This window comes from Rutilus rutilus (assembly GCF_951802725.1).
Source record: "Rutilus rutilus genome assembly, chromosome: 8".
Classification (NCBI taxonomy): Eukaryota; Metazoa; Chordata; class Actinopteri; order Cypriniformes; family Leuciscidae; genus Rutilus; species Rutilus rutilus.
Window position 1 is genome coordinate 1,863,138 of NC_140222.1, and position 18,447 is coordinate 1,881,584.

Genomic DNA, 18,447 nt, shown 5'->3' on the forward strand with positions numbered 1-18,447 from the left:
TATGTGTGTGTGTGTGTGTGTGTGTGTGTGTGTGTGTGTGTGTGTGAGATGTGTGTACCTGGTCACAGGTGGCGCTGCGGGCGTTGATGGGGTCACAGTCACACGGCTGGCAACCGTTGGGCGACGACGGGTTCCAGTAACCAGCAGCACAACGGTCACACGCTAAACCCTCAGCGTTAGCGCGACACACACACTGACCCGTCAGCTGGTTACACACACCGCTGACCGACCCGACATAACTGCAGGAGCACTCTGAACACACACACACACACATACAGGCAGTTCGTTAAACACATTCAGCCTAAAGACCTTTTTTTAATTCGATTTTTTACTATTTAATTTAACGCAGTCCATGCAATTTCTTTGATATTATTTTATTTAATATCATTTCCTATTTATTTATTGGCAATTTAATATTTAGTATGAATTGAATATGAATAGATCGTGGTATTTGTATGAGGTGTGTTGAATATGAGCTGTGACTCACTGGAGCAGCCGAGAGGGTTGTTGGCGTCGAGGTTGTAGTGTCCGTCTTTACAGCGGTCGCAGCGATCGCCCTCCACGTTCTCTTTACACACACACACTCCTGACGCGTCACACTGACCCCCGCTCTTAGAGCCCGCGGGGTCACACAGACAACCTGAGGACACACCTTCATCATCAGCATCATCCTCATGTGTGTGTGTGTGTGTATGTATATGTAAGTGTGTGTGTGTGTGTCTGTGTGCGTTTGATTTATATTACATTGTGGGAACCAAATGTCTCCACAAGGATAGTAAAACCTGAGATCACCTCCATTGTGGGGACCAGCCAGCGGTCCTCATGAGGGGAATGGGTAAATAAACATACTAAATTATATTTTTTTGAAAATGTAAAAATGCAGAAAGTTTTCTGTGATGGGTAGGTTTAGGGGTAGGGTTAGTGTGTGTGTGTGTGTGTGTGTGTGTGTGTGTGTGATGGGTAGGTTTAGGGGTAGGGTTAGTGTAAGGGGACAGAATATACAGTTTGTACTGTATAAAAACCATTACGTCTATGGAGAGTCCCCACAAAGATAGTGAACCAGACATGTGTGTGTGTGTGTGTGTGTGTGTGTGTGTTTGTGTGTGTGTGTGTGTGTGTGTGTATCCTCACGCAGGCAGGCGTCGGGGCTCCTCATGTCACTCAGAGGGTTAGGGTAGTAGTTTTGCACACAGCGCTCACAGTTGTGTCCCGTTGTGTGATGAGAACATCCGTCACACACTCCTCCAGAGCGCCGGCCCGTCGCCTCGTAACGCAGCGGGTCGAAGTGACAGCGATCAGAGTGATTATTACAGTCACAACCTGCACACACACACACCACACACACATGATGACACACTCCAGCTGATGTATAGCACATCTTCATAGCTTTATATGAAATAACACACTAGCATTAACACTAGCATTAACGCTAGCATAACACTAGCATAACACTTCTGCCATTTCTTTGAAGTGATTTTAGCTATAAGTTCTAATATTTTAATATTTATTGATTGTGACGCATGCGTACGTTTGCAGGTGTGTGTGTTTCCGCTCTCCGCGGGTCTCCAGGGAAGGTCGTTGTGGAAGTCGTCACATCGCTCACAGTTCACACCGGCCGTGTTGTGCTGACAGTCACACACACCTCCAACCTGCAGAACACAAACACACACGCATGAGCTGCGTGAGCTTTACAGTGTTGTGTGTGTGTATGGGAGTGTGTGTGTGTGTGTGACCTGTGTGTTGGTCTGGCTGCTGCACTGGTCTGTCTGTGTGTGTGTGTGTGTGTGTTTTTGTTTATATTACATTGTGGGAACCAAATGTCCCCACAAGGATAGTAAAACCTGAGATCACCTCCATTGTGGGGACCAGCCAGCCAGCCAGCCAGTGGTCCCCACGAGGGAAATGGGTTAATAAACATACTAAATTATATTTTTTTGAAAATGTAAACATGCAGAAAGTTTTCTGTGATGGGTAGGTTTAGGGGTAGGGTTAGTGTGTGTGTGTGTGTGTGTGTGTGTGTGATGGGTAGGTTTAGGGGTAGGGTTAGTGTGAGGGGACAGAATATACAGTTTGTACAGTATAAAAACCATTACATCTATGGAGAGTCCCCACAAAGATGTGTGCGCCTGTGTGTGTGAGTGTGTGAGTGTGAGAGTGTGTGTGTGTGTGAGAGAGAGTGTGTGTGTGTGAGTGTGTGTGAGTGTGACCTGTGTGTTGGTCTGGCTGCTGCACTGGTTTGCGTGTCCGTGGCAGAAACAGGATCCGACAACCTTCATCTCCCGCAGGGCGTAGAACTGACTCAGGCCTCGGCCCGGCAAACTGGGAACCGGACCCAACCGGGTCAAATTGACCCGCAGACCCGTGAATCCCGACGCCACTGAGGGGCAAACCAGCCGTCAATCATCACATCTGGCAGTTATTAATCAGTAAATCTCATAAAGTCAAAACATCTCACCTTCAATTTTGTATTCGTTGGGTAGATCGATGTTTGAGAACTGATGGAGAGGATAAAAGTTAACCTGAGGAGAAGAGAATCGTCAACATAAGGAAGCCCGTTTATTAAGAAAACAAAATCATGCTTTGGTAAATCAAAATGATCAAATAAAAAGTCATCATTTCGACTTTTTATCTTATAATTTTGACTTTTTATCATAAACGATGACTTTTTATTGACTTTTTGTCAAAATTGTCTTTTTGTTAAAATATAAACTTTTTGTCATAATTTTGACTTTTTATATCATAACTGACTTGTCAAAATTTCATAGATGACTTAATATGTCATAATTTTGACTTTTTATCAAAATGTAAACTTTTTGTCCAAATTTTTACTTTTGTCATAATTTTGTCTTTTTGTGATAATTGTAACTTTTTGTGATAATTGTAACTTTTTGTCATAATTTCAACTTTTTGTCATAATTGACTGTCAAAATTGTAACTTTTTGTCTTAATATGTCATGATTTAGACTTTTAATCTCATAATTATACCTAAGTATCTCATAAATGTGACTTTTAGTCTCATAAATATGTCATAATTATGATGATGTTATTGCCATGAATGAAGATGTACCTTCTGGTCCCTGTAGGGCTGGTCTGCGGTGGAGGGCAGAGTGTAGCAGTACGTGTCCTGCAGGCGCCGAGGGAACGACGTGCTCACCTGAGGGAAGGTGGAGGGGCAGTCGGTGGCCATGTACAGGACCGGCTGCCACGACCCCCCGAAATCCCTCGACCTCTCGATGATCAGCGCGTCAGGCCTCGGGCCCTGCGGACCACAGGACCCGTTAGAAAACAGCACTTCATAGCAAATAAAGACTGGCTACGTTTACATGCAATCAAATAATCGGTTAGTAAGGGGATTGACGGCTCAATCGGACTGAAAAAAGATCTGATTGAGCTCGATCCGAACAAAATTTCGATCGGACTGAAAGGGGGGGTTTATTCCTAATTACTGCAGGTTCATACGCTCATCGTCTCCAAATTATGACCAGAAATGGGTCAATATTAAGTCTGCTGTTTAAAACAAATAAAGAACCAATGGAGGAGAATTCGTGTAATGTGGGCATGTCGAAAAATATATAGCGATTTGAAGCTTTTTACATATAAACACACACATCAACCCGATCACATGTTTAGCGCTTGTGTAAACACTAATCAGATTCATCAGTCGGAATAAATTCAGTCCGATTGAATAAAAGTTGTGCATGTAAACATTGCCAATGAGACTGAGTATCAGATACCTTAAAAGATAGTAGGACCGTTTCCAGGTGATATATCCCATTTAAATCCAGCTGCAGCGTCACCGGACTCACATCTGGAATAACACACACACTCACATTAACACTGTATAAACACACACACTCACATAAACACACACACACACTCACATTAACACGGTATAAACACACACACTCACATTAACACTGTACAAACACACACACTCACATTAACACTGTATAAACACACACACACTCACATTAACACTGTATAAACACACACACACACACACTCACATTATCACTGTATAAACACACACACTCATATTATCACTGTATAAACACACACACTCATATTAACACTGTAAACACACACACACTCACATTAACACTGTATAAACACACACACTCACATTAACACTGTATAAACACACACACACACACACACACACACTCACATTAACACTGTATAAACACACACACACACACACACACACACACACACACTGTATAAACACACACACACACACACACACACACACACTCATATTAACACAGGAAAACCTTTCAATGATGGAATGACGGACATGTTTGTCCTGGAATATTTCCATCAAATTGTATTGTGCAAAATCGTGTTTAAATTTTATTAATTACGAACAAATGTGAAGTATTTAATTAAAAGTACTGAATATGTTTAAAACAATACAGTTTGGTAGTGTAAATTAGAAAGAAAGTACATTTGCTTCGGCATTAACTGAACAAATTTTATAATTACCATAGTTAAATAAAACCTCATTTAAATCATTTGTTTAAATATTTTACAATAAAAAGTGGGTTTTGATGACTAAGATGATTGTAAGATTTAGAGCCATTTATTCGTTTTACGTAACATAAAGTGGTTTCGCTGTGCTCGCGATAAACTTCTGTTATCTTAAATGTATTTTGTGTAATTAATATAAATCAATAATTAAGTGTTTATTTATCGGCAGTATTTACGTTTCAAAGACTGATCATAACGGTTCCCGCGCGCTATCTGCTGTTGTCATGGTTGTAAAAATATGCGCTGCCCGTTAATTTGACGTTTTAGTTATAGAAAATACTGTTGAAATGTTCATTGTGTAGAATTAAAACTATTTATTATATGTACTTTTCGTTATGATGTCCTTTAATTACATGTAGTCGGTCAGCCAAACTCGAACATATCGAATACCTGAGTAACCTGACTGACATAAATAAAGTGATCCTGAGGTAAACAAAATGGCGAACAGAATGTTGTTGCTGTGTTTTCATCAGCGATGTGGTTTTTGATGTCGTACCTTTCTTGGACTGCCACCATCGGTTGGGTCCGGCGCTGGAGATCACGTTCCGGATCGTGTGAGCGTTATAGGCCGCGGGGTTCCGAGAGTCACACGGACAACATTTCATCTTCCACTGGGACACAGAGGGTTTGTTTAGACATGATTGAGTTGGACTCTGTGTGGCTTATGGGACTTAAGCAGTTCTGGTCTCATTTATGGAAGCCCATTTTCGCCACATAAGAAAAAAAGTTTGATAAATCTTAATTATGACATAAAAAGTCATTAATATGACATAAAAATGCGAAATTGTGATTATACTAAATACAATTTTTTTAATTTATGTCATCATTATGGCATAGAAAATCGAAATGATTACAAAAATAGATCATTATGATTTACTGAGTTATAATTTTGACTTTTATGACATAGTTACAGCATCATTTTGACTTTTTATGTCATATTTATGACATTAAAAGTTGAAATTATGAGATAAAGTCGAAATTATGAAATATGATTGACATATGACTTTAAAAAAAAACCTTCTATGTCATAATTATGACTTTTAAGTCAGTTTTTTTTTTTTTTTTTTTCAGAATATGTTTAATGTCATAAATAGGTTATAGTTTCAACTTGGTAATTTGTTTGATTTGTACTTTTTATGTCATCATTTTATGAATTTTTAAGCCATAATTTCAACTTTTTTATCTCATAATTATGACTTAGTATCTTATAATTTTGACTTTTTATGTCATTATAATGTCAGTCTAAATAAATAAACACACGCACAAATGAGCCAGTAGTCATACAGTAAGATTATAGAGGTAAAATGTGTTTAATTATCACATGTAGTATAAAACAGTCTCATATGAGCGTCGCCTCAGGTTGGGGAATCTGAGTTTGTTCATTATTACGTCTCATCATGTCCTAATGAGAACAGAATGTCTGCGTGAAGATTTAGTTTTACAAACCGTCAGCAATAACATGAGTAAACAAGTTCAACTCGAAATGCATCAGCCTCAAAAACTGCTGCTAGCGAACCATAAAAACCAGAAATGAGTGAATGTCATGAAAACTCTCGAGTTATATTTCACCCTAAAACCATAAGAAATTAGATATTTTCATTAAGTTAGTGAACCCAAAGATTTTTTTGTGTTATGATATTATTTTCATGACAATTAAACACTTTTTCCCCTTACATTCTCATTACTGTAATGTAAAATAAATATTAAATCACACACACATATATATATTTATTAATATATATATTTTTTTCTTTATTTTACTTGAAACTTAAAAATATGGTGAAGTCATAGATAAAAAAACAAAGTTAAAAGTTGAAATTATGACTTTCTATGTCATAATTATGACTTTTAAGTCCGAATTTAGATTTTTTTTGTTGTAATTCCGACTTTTGAATGTCATAATTATGATTATAATTTCAACTTGGTAATTATTTCGATTTTTACTTTTTGTGTCATCATTTTATGAAAGAGTTTTTTCTGTTATTTATGTTTCCCAGTTCCTCACCTGTCCGTGTGGAGCGCAGACGACCTCTGACCCCATCTGACCGCATGTGGAGGAGGCGCGCAGGTTCTGCTCTCGGCCCAGGAGCAGGTCGCCCATCAGCGGGTAACAAGCGCCTCGACTACAGTCCTGCTGTGCCACACACAGCGCAGACAGAGCTGGAGACCAGAACACAACACTTTACCACGGTAAAGCTCAGCAGACAGAGCTGGAGACCAGCACACAACACTTTACCACGGTAAAATCACGGTAATACTCAGCAGACAGAGCTGGAGACCAGAACACGACACTTTACCACGGTAAAAATCACGATAAAGCTCAGCAGACAGAGCTGGAGACCAGCACACAACACTTTACCACAGTAAAATCACGGTAAAGCTCAGCAGACAGAGCTGGAGACCAGAACACAACACTTTACCACAGTAAAATAACAGGAAAGCTCACCAGACAGAGCTGGAGACAAGACCACGACACTTTACCACGGTAAAATCACGGTAAAACTCAACAGACAGGGCTGGAGACCAGAACACAACACAACACTTTACTAGGGTTGGGTATCGTTAGAATTTTAACGATTCCGATTCCGATTCTGCTTATCGATTCCTAATTTCGATTCCAATATGGTAAATAAAACTTAGATATCATTCACATTTAGGGCCCTATTTTAATGATCTAAGCACATGGTCTAAAGCGCAGGGCGCAAGTTCACTTAGGGTGAGTCTGAATACATTTTTGCTAGTTTAACGACGGGAAAAATGGTCGGTGCTCCCGGCGCATGGTCTAAAAGGGTCGTCCCTATTCTCATAATGAGTAATGGGTGTGTTTTGGGATTTACGTGCGTTAAACCAATCAGAGTCTCATCTCCCATTCCCTTTAAATGCCAGTTGCGCTTGCACCATGGCGGATTCGCTATTTACATGACGGAATTTGACAGTGGAAAGACCGAACGCGTCTCCAGAGCGCAAACGGATCTGCTCGTGCGCGAGGTAAAAGTTCTACAGGACAAGCCGGATTCACCATATCTTTATGTACACAATATTAATCTTTTACACTTTTATTTTTAATATTTGGCATGTTTGTGTGTTGCTTTGCGTCCCTGTGTGTTTAATAAGCAGAGTGTGTGTGTAATAAGCAGAATGTACGCGGGTTGTGGACCCGCCTATAGGCGCACATTACTAACGCGCTCTTTAAATAACAAAAAAATATATTGCGCCATTGACTTTAGAGCAGGTTCAGTCGGTCAGCGGCTCAGTCTATTTCTGTTCCTCAAAATAGCAACGCTCCAACAATGCGCCAGAACACACACTCGATCTCAGACCAGCAGCTCATGGGCACAAATGGGCGCAAATGCATTTGCTATTTAAACAACGCGGCGCAGGACGTGAAAATGATAACTGCGTCGGGCTGAAACTAGCAGAAAACACTTGCGTCGCGCTTGGCGCTGCATTGCAGTTGTAAGAAAGGGCCCTAGTCTTATTGCAAAACATGTAACTGTATCTGAATATCATGAGCAGAAATCATCAGGATAAAGAACACTTACACAAGGAGCGTTTGCCTGTGGTTTAAAAACACCATAGAAGAACAACTAGCCCAACTAATATAGACTTCAAGCATTATTAAAGACAATAAACACTCAGTGATTAAAAAAGAACAAATAAAAAATTAACAAATCGCAACTAATAGACACAGCTGATCACAGACACGATTGAAATAAACAGTTTTAAGATTTTCAGGTTCAGAAACTGGAATCAAATGTAAAATAACACTGTACTTTATAAATAAAATATACATTACAAATATAGTTACAAAAGTTATTCAGTGAAGAATGAGATAATTTTCTCTGTGTCTTCTGTTGTTTGATTAGTGTTATTATAGAGACGGCATATATATTATATGTTATATTAGGAATATCAGTGTTATTATAGAGCAGGAATATTAGGCTGCTGTCACTTTAAGAGCTGCCGGATCCAATATACTGATACACATGAACACAGAAAACAGAGTCTCTCGCTTCAGTGGTTTAAAGTCATATTGAAATGCTCACAGAGGAATCGATAAGAGGAATCGAAATGTAAATTTTATAACAAGTATCCGATTCCTGACCTCAAGTTTTCGATTCCCACCCTACACTTTACCACGGTAAAATCACGCGGAACTCACATAACATTCACATAACATATGAAGAATATCATTATCTTTTCAAAAAAACATAATAATAATATTATATAATAATAATATTAATGTTCATAATATGATACATGCCCAAAACCATCATGATTAAAAGCTTTGAACACAACAAACCTGCTAAAGAAAGAAAAATCCACGTCTTCATCCGGACAATATCTGGATCTAAACGGATAAAACACAACGTTCTTTAAAGCACAACTGAAGGACACTTAAAGTCAGGGTTCATTTACCATGTTAAAGTGAAGAACTCACCGGTTTGTGTGTGAAAGCTGTAGTTCTGTGTGTGTGAAGTGTTCAAATGCAGCGTGTGCCGTGTGTGTTTGGCTTTTATTTCAGGAGCCGCTCACCTGTGTGTGTGTGTGTGTGTGTGTGTGTGTGTGTGTGTTATACCCTTCCTCACAGCGTCACACCCTTCATAACATGAATCAACATGTGCGCACACACACACACTCACATCCTCAAAGTAACAGAGATGGAATTTAATCGTGATTCATTATTATGATACAGACTGATGAACACTATATTCAGTGTGTGTGTGTGTGTGTGTGTACTGTGGTCGTTCAGGACACTAGCCAGCAGTTTTAGGTTCAGTTTCAGAGACTCTGTGTTGATTTATACAATCATAAACAAAGAGTCCAGCATTTCCTGAGTGTTTGCTGAACAGAGAGTGTGTGTGATGAAGAGTTACGTGTGTTTATGTGTGTTTTAAAGCTCTCCGCCTGCGGAGACTATATATTGGGTAAAAATTTGTATCCAGAAATGACCAAATCCTGACAAAATCCCCAAAAACCTCCTTTAGGGACGTCCTCATTTGTTAATCTGGTATCAAAATAAAGTAATTAAAGGCTTTTTTAAAGGTAAAAACACAGAAAGTTGTTTGTGATGGGTAGGTTTAAAGGTCGGGTTAGTGTGTGTGTGTGTGTGTGTGTGTGTGTGTGTGTGTGTGTGTGTGTGATGTAGGTTTAGGGGTCAGGTTAGTGTGTGTGTGTGTGTGTGTGTGTGTGATGGGTAGGTTTAGGGGTCGGGTTAGTGTGTGTGTGTGTGTGTGTGTGTGTGTGTGTGTGTGTGTGTGTGATGGGTAGGTTTAGGGGTCGGGTTAGTGTGTGTGTGTGTGTGTGTGTGTGTGTGTGTGTGTGTGTGTGTGTGTGTGTGTGTGTGTGTGTGTGTGTGATGGGTAGGTTTAGGGGTAGGGTTAGTGTGTGTGTGTGTGTGTGTGTGTGTGTGTGTGTGTGTGTGTGTGTGTGTGTGTGTGTGATGGGTAGGTTTAGGGGTCAGGTTAGTGTAAAGCCTGTTTTATGCTTCTGCGTCGAACTGCCGCCGTAGCTACGTCGTAGGCTGTGTGTAGCGCGCGTACCCTACGGCGTACCCTGACGTGCACCTCTCCAAAAATGTAACAACGCGTCAATTCTACGCGGACACAAGCGCTGTGATTGGTCTGCCAGAACCCCTCCCTCGGGGTTTCACACGCTCCCTAGGTACGCGTCAACGCGGACAACAACACAGAAGTATAAATTAAAACCAACACGTTGCCTACGGCGTATAGGCTCCGGCGTAGGTCCGACGCAGAAGTATAATGAGGCCTTAAGAGGAGAGAATATACAGTTTGTAAAGTATAAAAACCATTATGTCTATGGAGAGTGCCCACGAAGATAGCTAAGTTAACGTGTGTCCGCCTGCAGGCAATGATTTCAGCTCTGTGTGTGAGTGTGTGCGTGTATGTCGGGTGTGTGTGTGATGAAGAGTTACGTGTATTTGTGTGTGTGTGTGTGATGAAGGGTTACGTGTGTTTGTGTGTGTTTTAAAACTCTCTGCCTGCAGGCACTGATTTCAGCTCTGTGTGTGTGTGTGTGGGGTGTGTGTGTGTGTGGGGTGTGTCTGAGGTGAGACAGTGACTCAACACACACAGACGAAGGTGCCACACCTGAACACGGTTGCCAGATCACTATGACGACACATAATGCAACACCCATAGGCTCATAGACATTCATAAATATTCATAAACTCATATATGGTAATGGGAAACCATTGCTCAGTGTGAAGAAACACAGTTATGAAGATGATGAAGGGAGGGTGAAGATGTGACAGGGTTCGACTGACGAACTGTGAGGAAGAGACCAATAAATCTGGGACTAATGTTTAATCAACACTAATATCTAACTTATGTTAATATTAGGTAAGAATACTGGACACTCGGAAGATCAAAAATGTCACTTTATTGTCTTATTTATTTTGTCACTGATTATCTTATTGTCATATGGATTAGCAATCATTTGGTAATGTGTGTATATACTGTGTGTATATTTGTTTTGTTGATATAGCAGGTTTATTGTAGTTGTTCTGTCTATAGTCTGTGGAGTATTCAAGTGTTTTGTAATGGCAGTCTGAGCTATTTTTCGTTCTTCGCCGTTCTTCCACAAGGGAAAATTCCAACCCTTCCTAAGTTCTTATTCTTCAAATTATTACTCGTACGTACAAATCTCACGATATAATACAAATAACACAAAATATGCATTTATCAAAAAAAAAAACATAATCACTCTTAAAGGAGTAGTTCACTTTCAAATGAAAATTAGCCCATGATTTACTCTCCCTCAAGTCATCCTAGGTGTGTATGACACTCTTCTTTCAGACGAACACAATCAGAGTTATATTAAAAAATGTCCTGGCTCTTCCAAGCTTTATAATGGCAGTGAATTGCAACCAACAGATTAAAGCTCAAAAACATGCATCCATCCATCATAAAAGTGCATCTGTCCATCATAAAAGTGCATCTAGCATCATAAAAGTGCATCAGTCCATCATAAAAGTGCATCTGTCCATCATAAAAGTGCATCTAGCATCATAAAAGTGCATCAGTCCATCATAAAAATGCATCAGTCCATCATAAAAGTGCATCTATCATCATAAAAGTGCATCAGTCCATCATAAAAGTGCATCAGTCCATCATAAAAGTGCATCTGTCCATCATAAAAGTGCATCTATCCATCATAAAAGTGCATCTATCATCATAAAAGTGCATCTATCATCATAAAAGTGCATCTATCCATCATAAAAGTGCATCTATCATCATAAAAGTGCATCAGTCCATCATAAAAGTGCATCAGTCCATCATAAAAGTGCATCAGTCCATCATAAAAGTGCATCTGTCCATCATAAAAGTGCATCTATCATCATAAAAGTGCATCAGTCCATCATAAAAGTGCATCAGTCCATCATAAAAGTGCATCAGTCCATCATAAAAAGTGCATCTGTCCATCATAAAAGTGCATCCGTCCATCATAAAAGTGCATCTATCCATCATAAAAGTGCATCCGTCCATCATAAAAGTGCATCAGTCCATCATAAAAGTGCATCAGTCCATCATAAAAGTGCATCTGTCCATCATAAAAGTGCATCAGTCCATCATAAAAGTGCATCAGTCCATCATAAAAGTGCATCCGTCCATCATAAAAGTGCATCTGTCCATCATAAAAAGTGCATCTGTCCATCATAAAAGTGCATCAGTCCATCATAAAAGTGCATCTGTCCATCATAAAAGTGCATCCATCCATCATAAAAGTGCATCAGTCCATCATAAAAGTGCATCAGTCCATCATAAAAGTGCATCATAAAAGTGCATCAGTCCATCATAAAAGTGCATCAGTCCATCATAAAAGTGCATCCGTCCATCATAAAAGTGCATCCGTCCATCATAAAAGTGCATCAGTCCATCATAAAAGTGCATCTGTCCATCATAAAAGTGCATCAGTCCATCATAAAAGTGCATCTGTCCATCATAAAAGTGCATCCATCCATTATAAAAGTGCATCAGTCCATCATAAAAGTGCATCAGTCCATCATAAAAGTGCATCAGTCCATCATAAAAGTGCATCAGTCCATCATAAAAGTGCATCCGTCCATCATAAAAGTGCATCCGTCCATCATAAAAGTGCATCCGTCCATCATAAAAGTGCATCCGTCCATCATAAAAGTGCATCCGTCCATCATAAAAGTGCATCTGTCCATCATAAAAGTGCATCAGTTCCAAGATGCCGTCGTCAGCTGTAGTTTTGGTGAGTTAGCTATTTTTTGCATTTTTCTTCTGAAGTTTGCAGAAAACAACGGAGATGACGATATCTTCGACGCCTAATGCTGCCGCGTTCACACCAAACGTGAATAGAGCGTCTGGCGCGAGTGATTTCAATGTTAAGACGCGTTTAAGCGCGTCTGGAGGTCTTGCGACGCGAATGAGACGTTTAGCGCGGTGCGGTGGACGCGAATTCGCCTCATTCGCGCGTCCACTTCGCTTCAAACTGCTTTTTACACACGTCATATTGTTAACGAACTTTAGCGTTTTTTTGCAACCGTTTCTTTGAAGAACATGACCGTAAATATGAACACAAGATTGAATGTGACAAAGAAAATGATTATTGGCAGTCATGTTGCCTCTGTAGCCAGTGTATGCAGGTAAATTTTTCATACCCCTTCGTTTGAAGTGTGGTCCCGAAAAATCTTCGTTTCAAGGGCTATCTGGCCCTTCCCCTTCCCCCTACCCCTCCAACCAAAAGAGAATTGAGACAACCCTACCCCTTCACGGGAACGCGCAAAACAGAGGGGTAGGGCCAAGGGGTAGGGGCAAGGGGTGAATTGGGATTGAGCCTAAATGAAACTGGGATCCGCCTGATCTTCATCATCACATTATTAGCACAGCAGAAGTCTTCTCTTGCAAATGTTTTAACACTTTTTCATTTGTTTCACACATTTTTCACACCCTTTGTCAGAACAGTTACCACAGATCTCATTGAAAGACCCCGAACTCTATTGGATTCACTGTGTTGAACAAAAGGAAAACATCTATTCACAGCTGATAGAAAGTACTTGCATAGTTATAAATCTCGATGCACCTGTGTGAAACTCATTTGCACAACTCTTTAATCAGCAATCAGTCCTCATCCATCTATAGAAGATGCCACCTCTGTGTTGCTATGTGCAAGCATGGATCCAAGAGGCCATAGGCACGGAAGGAGAGGAAGAGGCCATGGAAGAGGGGCCAGAGGAAGAGGGGCCCGAGGAAGAGGAGTCCGAGGAAGAGGAGCCCGAGGAAGAGGGGCCCGAGGAAGAGGAGCCCGAGGAAGAGGGGCCCGAGGAAGAGGGGCCCGAGGAAGAGGGGCCCGAGGAAGAGGAAGAGGAGCCCGAGGAAGAGGAGTCCGAGGAAGAGGAGCCCGAGGAAGAGGGGCCCGAGGAAGAGGAGCCCGAGGAAGAGGAGCCCGAGGAAGAGGGGCCCGAGGAAGAGGGGCCCGAGGAAGAGGGGTCCGAGGAAGAGGAGCCCGAGGAAGAGGAGCTCGAGGAAGAGGGGTCCGAGGAAGAGGAGCCCGAGGAAGAGGGGCCAGAGGAAGAGGGGCCCGAGGAAGAGGAGCCCGAGGAAGAGGAGCCCGAGGAAGAGGAGCCCGAGGAAGAGGGGCCCGGGGGAAGAGGAGCCCGAGGAAGAGGAGTCCGAGGAAGAGGAGCCCGAGGAAGAGGAGTCCGAGGAAGAGGGGCCAGAGGAAGAGGGGCCCGAGGAAGAGGGGTCCGAGGAAGAGGAGCCCGAGGAAGAGGGGCCCGAGGAAGAGGAGCCCGAGGAAGAGGGGCCCGGGGAAGAGGAGCCCGAGGAAGAGGAGTCCGAGGAAGAGGAGCCCGAGGAAGAGGAGCCCGAGGAAGAGGAGTCCGAGGAAGAGGGGCCCGATGAAGAGGGGCCCGAGGAAGAGGAGTTTGGTGGAGGAGCTGCAGCAGCAAGAGGACAAAATCTAGCTCAATCAAACGAAATTTGGGCAACAATTATTGACCATGTCCTCAGTCATGGCTTGTCCTCTAGAGAGGCCCAGTCGGAGCCGGAGCACTGTGGCATCTATTGTCAGGCTTTTTCGGAATGAGAACTGGTAATTCACAGTGTTACTGTAATGTGTACCACTGTGTATTTCAGCTTTACTGTATTGCCCTGCTAGCAGAACAAACTGTGTCTTCAGTAATGTCTAAACCCACACTGGTGGCAGAGGAAAGATATTTAGTATTGAACAGGAGTCAGCCATTGTAGATATGGTAGTGGCAAACACTGCGATCAGACTGTGTGAAATGCAGGCAGCAGTAACTGCAGATCAGGGAGTAATTAGAAATATAAACGGTGTGAGTTTGGCAACTATAGATCGAGTCCTTAATGAAACCACGTCAGGATGAAGCAGCTGTACAGAGGTCCATCTCACAGAAACCCTGACATCGTAAAGGAGGCACGATTCCAATATGTGCAGGTACAGATTTTCTATTGTAATACCTTGTTTACCATAGCTCCATGCCACTGGAAGAATCTGCTTTATGAATTTGCTCTTTTTCTTAGAGAATAATGGAGCTTGAAGCTGAAGCACATCACAAATTCATTTTTGTGGATGAAGCCGCTTCAGCCTCTGTAAAGTGAGGAGACGCGGGAGGAACATCATTGGGCAGAGGACTGTCCCAGCGCCAGGCCAGAGGGGTGCCAGTATCACCATGTGTGCTGCCATCTCCAATGATGCGGTCCTTTGCCACATACCAACCATTGGCCTATACAATACAGAACGCCTCATCACATGTCTTGATGCATTGAAAGAAATCCTGATTCCACCCGAAGAGAGAGGGCTGTTGAGGCCTGGCATGACCCTGTATGTCATCATTGGGTCTCATCACTCTCGCCTTGTGAACGAATGGTTTGCAGCACAGCTGTTCCTCCCTGCATACTCGCCTTTTCTGACTCCAGTCGAGGAGGTCTTCTCTGCTTGGAGGTGGCAGGTGTGTGATCACCGACCATGTGAGCAGATGCCCCTCCTGGAGGCAGTGAATGCTGGCTGCCTGGCCATAGGTGCAGAGGACTGCCAGGGATACGCCATGCAAGGAGGCATTTCCCTCGGGGAAAACATTCAGGGCCCTATCTTGCACCCAGCGCAATTGACTTTGTACACTGATGCATGTATCATTCCTATTTTGCACCCGCGCAAAGCGCGCTTTTCCCTCCACAGAAGCACGTCGCTAAACTAGGGAATGAACTTGCGCTCCCTGGGCGGTTCAGCGCAAAAGAGGAGGCGTGTTCCGGTGCAAACGTTCCTTCATGCTATTTTGCAGGTTTAGAAAACAATTGCGCCACTAACCAGGAAAAAATTGTTTAAAGTCAGTGGCGCGTTGCGCATGTTATTCATATGCTATTTTAAGGGCGCATGCTTGGCCATAATCAATGTAGCGTGAGCACAACGCGCATACACTTTGATTCTCTCATCTACACACAGAAGCAGCAGTTTTCATTTTTGCAAATCATACATTATTACAATAGATAGATAGATAGATAGATAGATAGATAGACAATTTATTATAAAAGCATACATCTAGCTTACACATTTACCCAAATTATCATACGCCTGTTTAACCAAAGTTAATTTGGGTGTGTTTCTCCATCCCCAACGTCCCTGACGAGAGCGTTGCTCTGATCGGCTGTGAACCGCTCCTGGCGCGCGCCTGGCAAATCCGCCGTTATAATAGGAATCCGCTTTAGAACAAGCGTGCCTGCTCTTAAAGGGAATGTGAGATGACGCTCTGATTGGTTTATTTCACGTTACGCCCAAACCACACCTATGAATAATGAAGCTACTTCAGACCAACCCATTTTAGATTTGCGCCTGGCGCAAGAGTCATTTATCCCGCCGGGAAAATAGCAACAGCGCCAAGACCCGCCCACAAAGTTACTTGCGCTTTGCGCTGGATACTTGCGTTTCAGATCGTTAAAATAGGGCCCTCAGTGCGCTGTTGATGAGAACCTGTGGCATAACCGTCAAGAACGAATGGAATAAATGTGAAAGATAATCTTAAATCTTTTCTTTTTTTTAATAAATCTTTAAATAAATCTTTCTTTTTTTTAAAGGTATTTCCACCCATACGTTTCCTTTGGTAGCTTTTTTTTTTTTTTCAGTATCCATTCTGAACGAGTGTGTGTGTGTGTGTGCGTGTTTGTTCTGAATGAGTGTGCGTGTGTGTGTGTGTATGTTCTGAACGAGTGTGTGTGTGTGTATGTTCTGAATGAGTGTGTGTGTGTATGTTCTGAATGAGTGTGTGTGTGTATGTTCTGAATGAGTGTGTGTGTGTTGTGTGGCAGAACATTCTGCTCTTCTACTCCTGAACCTCTGCATGTTCACACACGTCTGAAACGTCACAGCAGCTCAGAGAGGTGATTTATTCAGTGTTTCTCTAATCCAGTTTATTTTCACCGGGTTTGGTTTAGCTGGGGATGAAATAGATAATTCAGAATCACCAGTTTTCCTGTTCGTCTGGATCTAAAGTCGCCGTTCACCCTGGAATTTCCAGCCACTCACACTCACATGCTCCGAGCGCCACCTTAATATTCATGAGTTCATAACATCTGAACTCATAATCACACTGTATGCTCATTACTGTATGACTCTCGTTTCTCACCAGTATGAGAAACACAATAACACATGTGGATCAATCAGACTCTGAATTCTGATTGGACAGGTTGGTGTTCAGGGTGGTTCTTAACATGTTGTTCTGGGTGATTGCCAGGGCGTTGCTAAGGTATTGTGGGTGGTTGTAAGGATGTTTTGGGTGGTTTCCAAGGCATTTCTAGGGTTGCTAGAGTATTACGGATGGTTCCAAAGGTGTTCTGGGTAATTGACAGGGTGTTGCTAAGGTATTTTAGGTGGAATAGACTAGAGTAGAATATAATATAATAGATTAGACTAGAGTAGAATAGACTAGAGTAGAATAGACTAGAGACGATTAGAATAGAGTAGAATGGAATAGAGACAAGAGTAGAATAGACTAGAGTAGAATATAATATAATAGATTAGACTAGAGTAGAATAGACTAGAGTAGAATAGACTAGAGTAAAATAGACTAGAGTAGACTAGACTTGAATAGAGTAGAATAGAATAGACTACAATAGAATAGAGTAGAATATAATATACCGTAATAGATTAGACTAGACTAGAGTAGAATAGACTAGAGTAAAATAGACTAGAGTAGAATAGACTAGAGTAAAATAGACTAGAGTAGAATAGACTAGAGTAGAATAGACTAGAGTAGAATAGACTAGAGTAAAATAGACTAGAGTAGAATAGACTAGAGTAAAATAGACTAGAGTAGAATAGACTAGAGTAGAATAGACTAGAGTAAAATAGACTAGAGTAGAATAGACTAGAGTAGAATAGACTAGAGTAGAATAGACTAGAGTAAAATAGACTAGAGTAGAATAGACTAGAGTAAAATAGACTAGAGTAGAATAGACTAGAGTAGAATAGACTAGAGTAAAATAGACTAGAGTAGACTAGACTAGAGTAGAATAGACTAGAGTAAAATAGACTAGAGTAGAATAGACTAGAGTAAAATAGACTACAGTAGACTAGACTAGAGTAAAATAGACTAGAGTAAAATAGACTAGAGTAGAATAGACTAGAGTAGAATAGACTAGAGTAAAATAGACTAGAGTAGAATAGACTAGAGTAGAATAGACTAGAGTAGAATAGACTAGAGTAAAATAGACTAGAGTAGAATAGACTAGAGTAAAATAGACTAGAGTAGAATAGACTAGAGTAGAATAGACTAGAGTAAAATAGACTAGAGTAGAATAGACTAGAGTAGAATAGACTAGAGTAGAATAGACTAGAGTAAAATAGACTAGAGTAGAATAGACTAGAGTAAAATAGACTAGAGTAGAATAGACTAGAGTAGAATAGACTAGA

General features: G+C 41.4%; 1 protein-coding gene across 1 annotated transcript in view; it reads right to left on the reverse strand.

Annotated features, from left to right (window-relative positions):
• lamb3 (laminin subunit beta 3) overlaps positions 1 to 9,078 on the reverse strand; it is a 21,896-nt gene extending 12,818 nt beyond the window's left edge. Inside the window, exons 1-12 of the mRNA XM_084417650.1 lie at positions 8,972 to 9,078; positions 8,834 to 8,881; positions 6,536 to 6,690; positions 5,027 to 5,141; positions 3,735 to 3,808; positions 3,068 to 3,259; positions 2,456 to 2,519; positions 2,208 to 2,377; positions 1,529 to 1,649; positions 1,132 to 1,320; positions 488 to 640; positions 59 to 252 (exon numbers count right to left, since the gene is read on the reverse strand). Coding sequence (XP_084273776.1) covers positions 59 to 252; positions 488 to 640; positions 1,132 to 1,320; positions 1,529 to 1,649; positions 2,208 to 2,377; positions 2,456 to 2,519; positions 3,068 to 3,259; positions 3,735 to 3,808; positions 5,027 to 5,141; positions 6,536 to 6,690; positions 8,834 to 8,864 — 1,458 coding nt within the window. The 5' untranslated portion in view covers positions 8,865 to 8,881; positions 8,972 to 9,078. The remainder of the gene's footprint in view (positions 1 to 58; positions 253 to 487; positions 641 to 1,131; positions 1,321 to 1,528; positions 1,650 to 2,207; positions 2,378 to 2,455; positions 2,520 to 3,067; positions 3,260 to 3,734; positions 3,809 to 5,026; positions 5,142 to 6,535; positions 6,691 to 8,833; positions 8,882 to 8,971) is intronic.
• Positions 9,079 to 18,447: the final 9,369 nt, after the last annotated feature.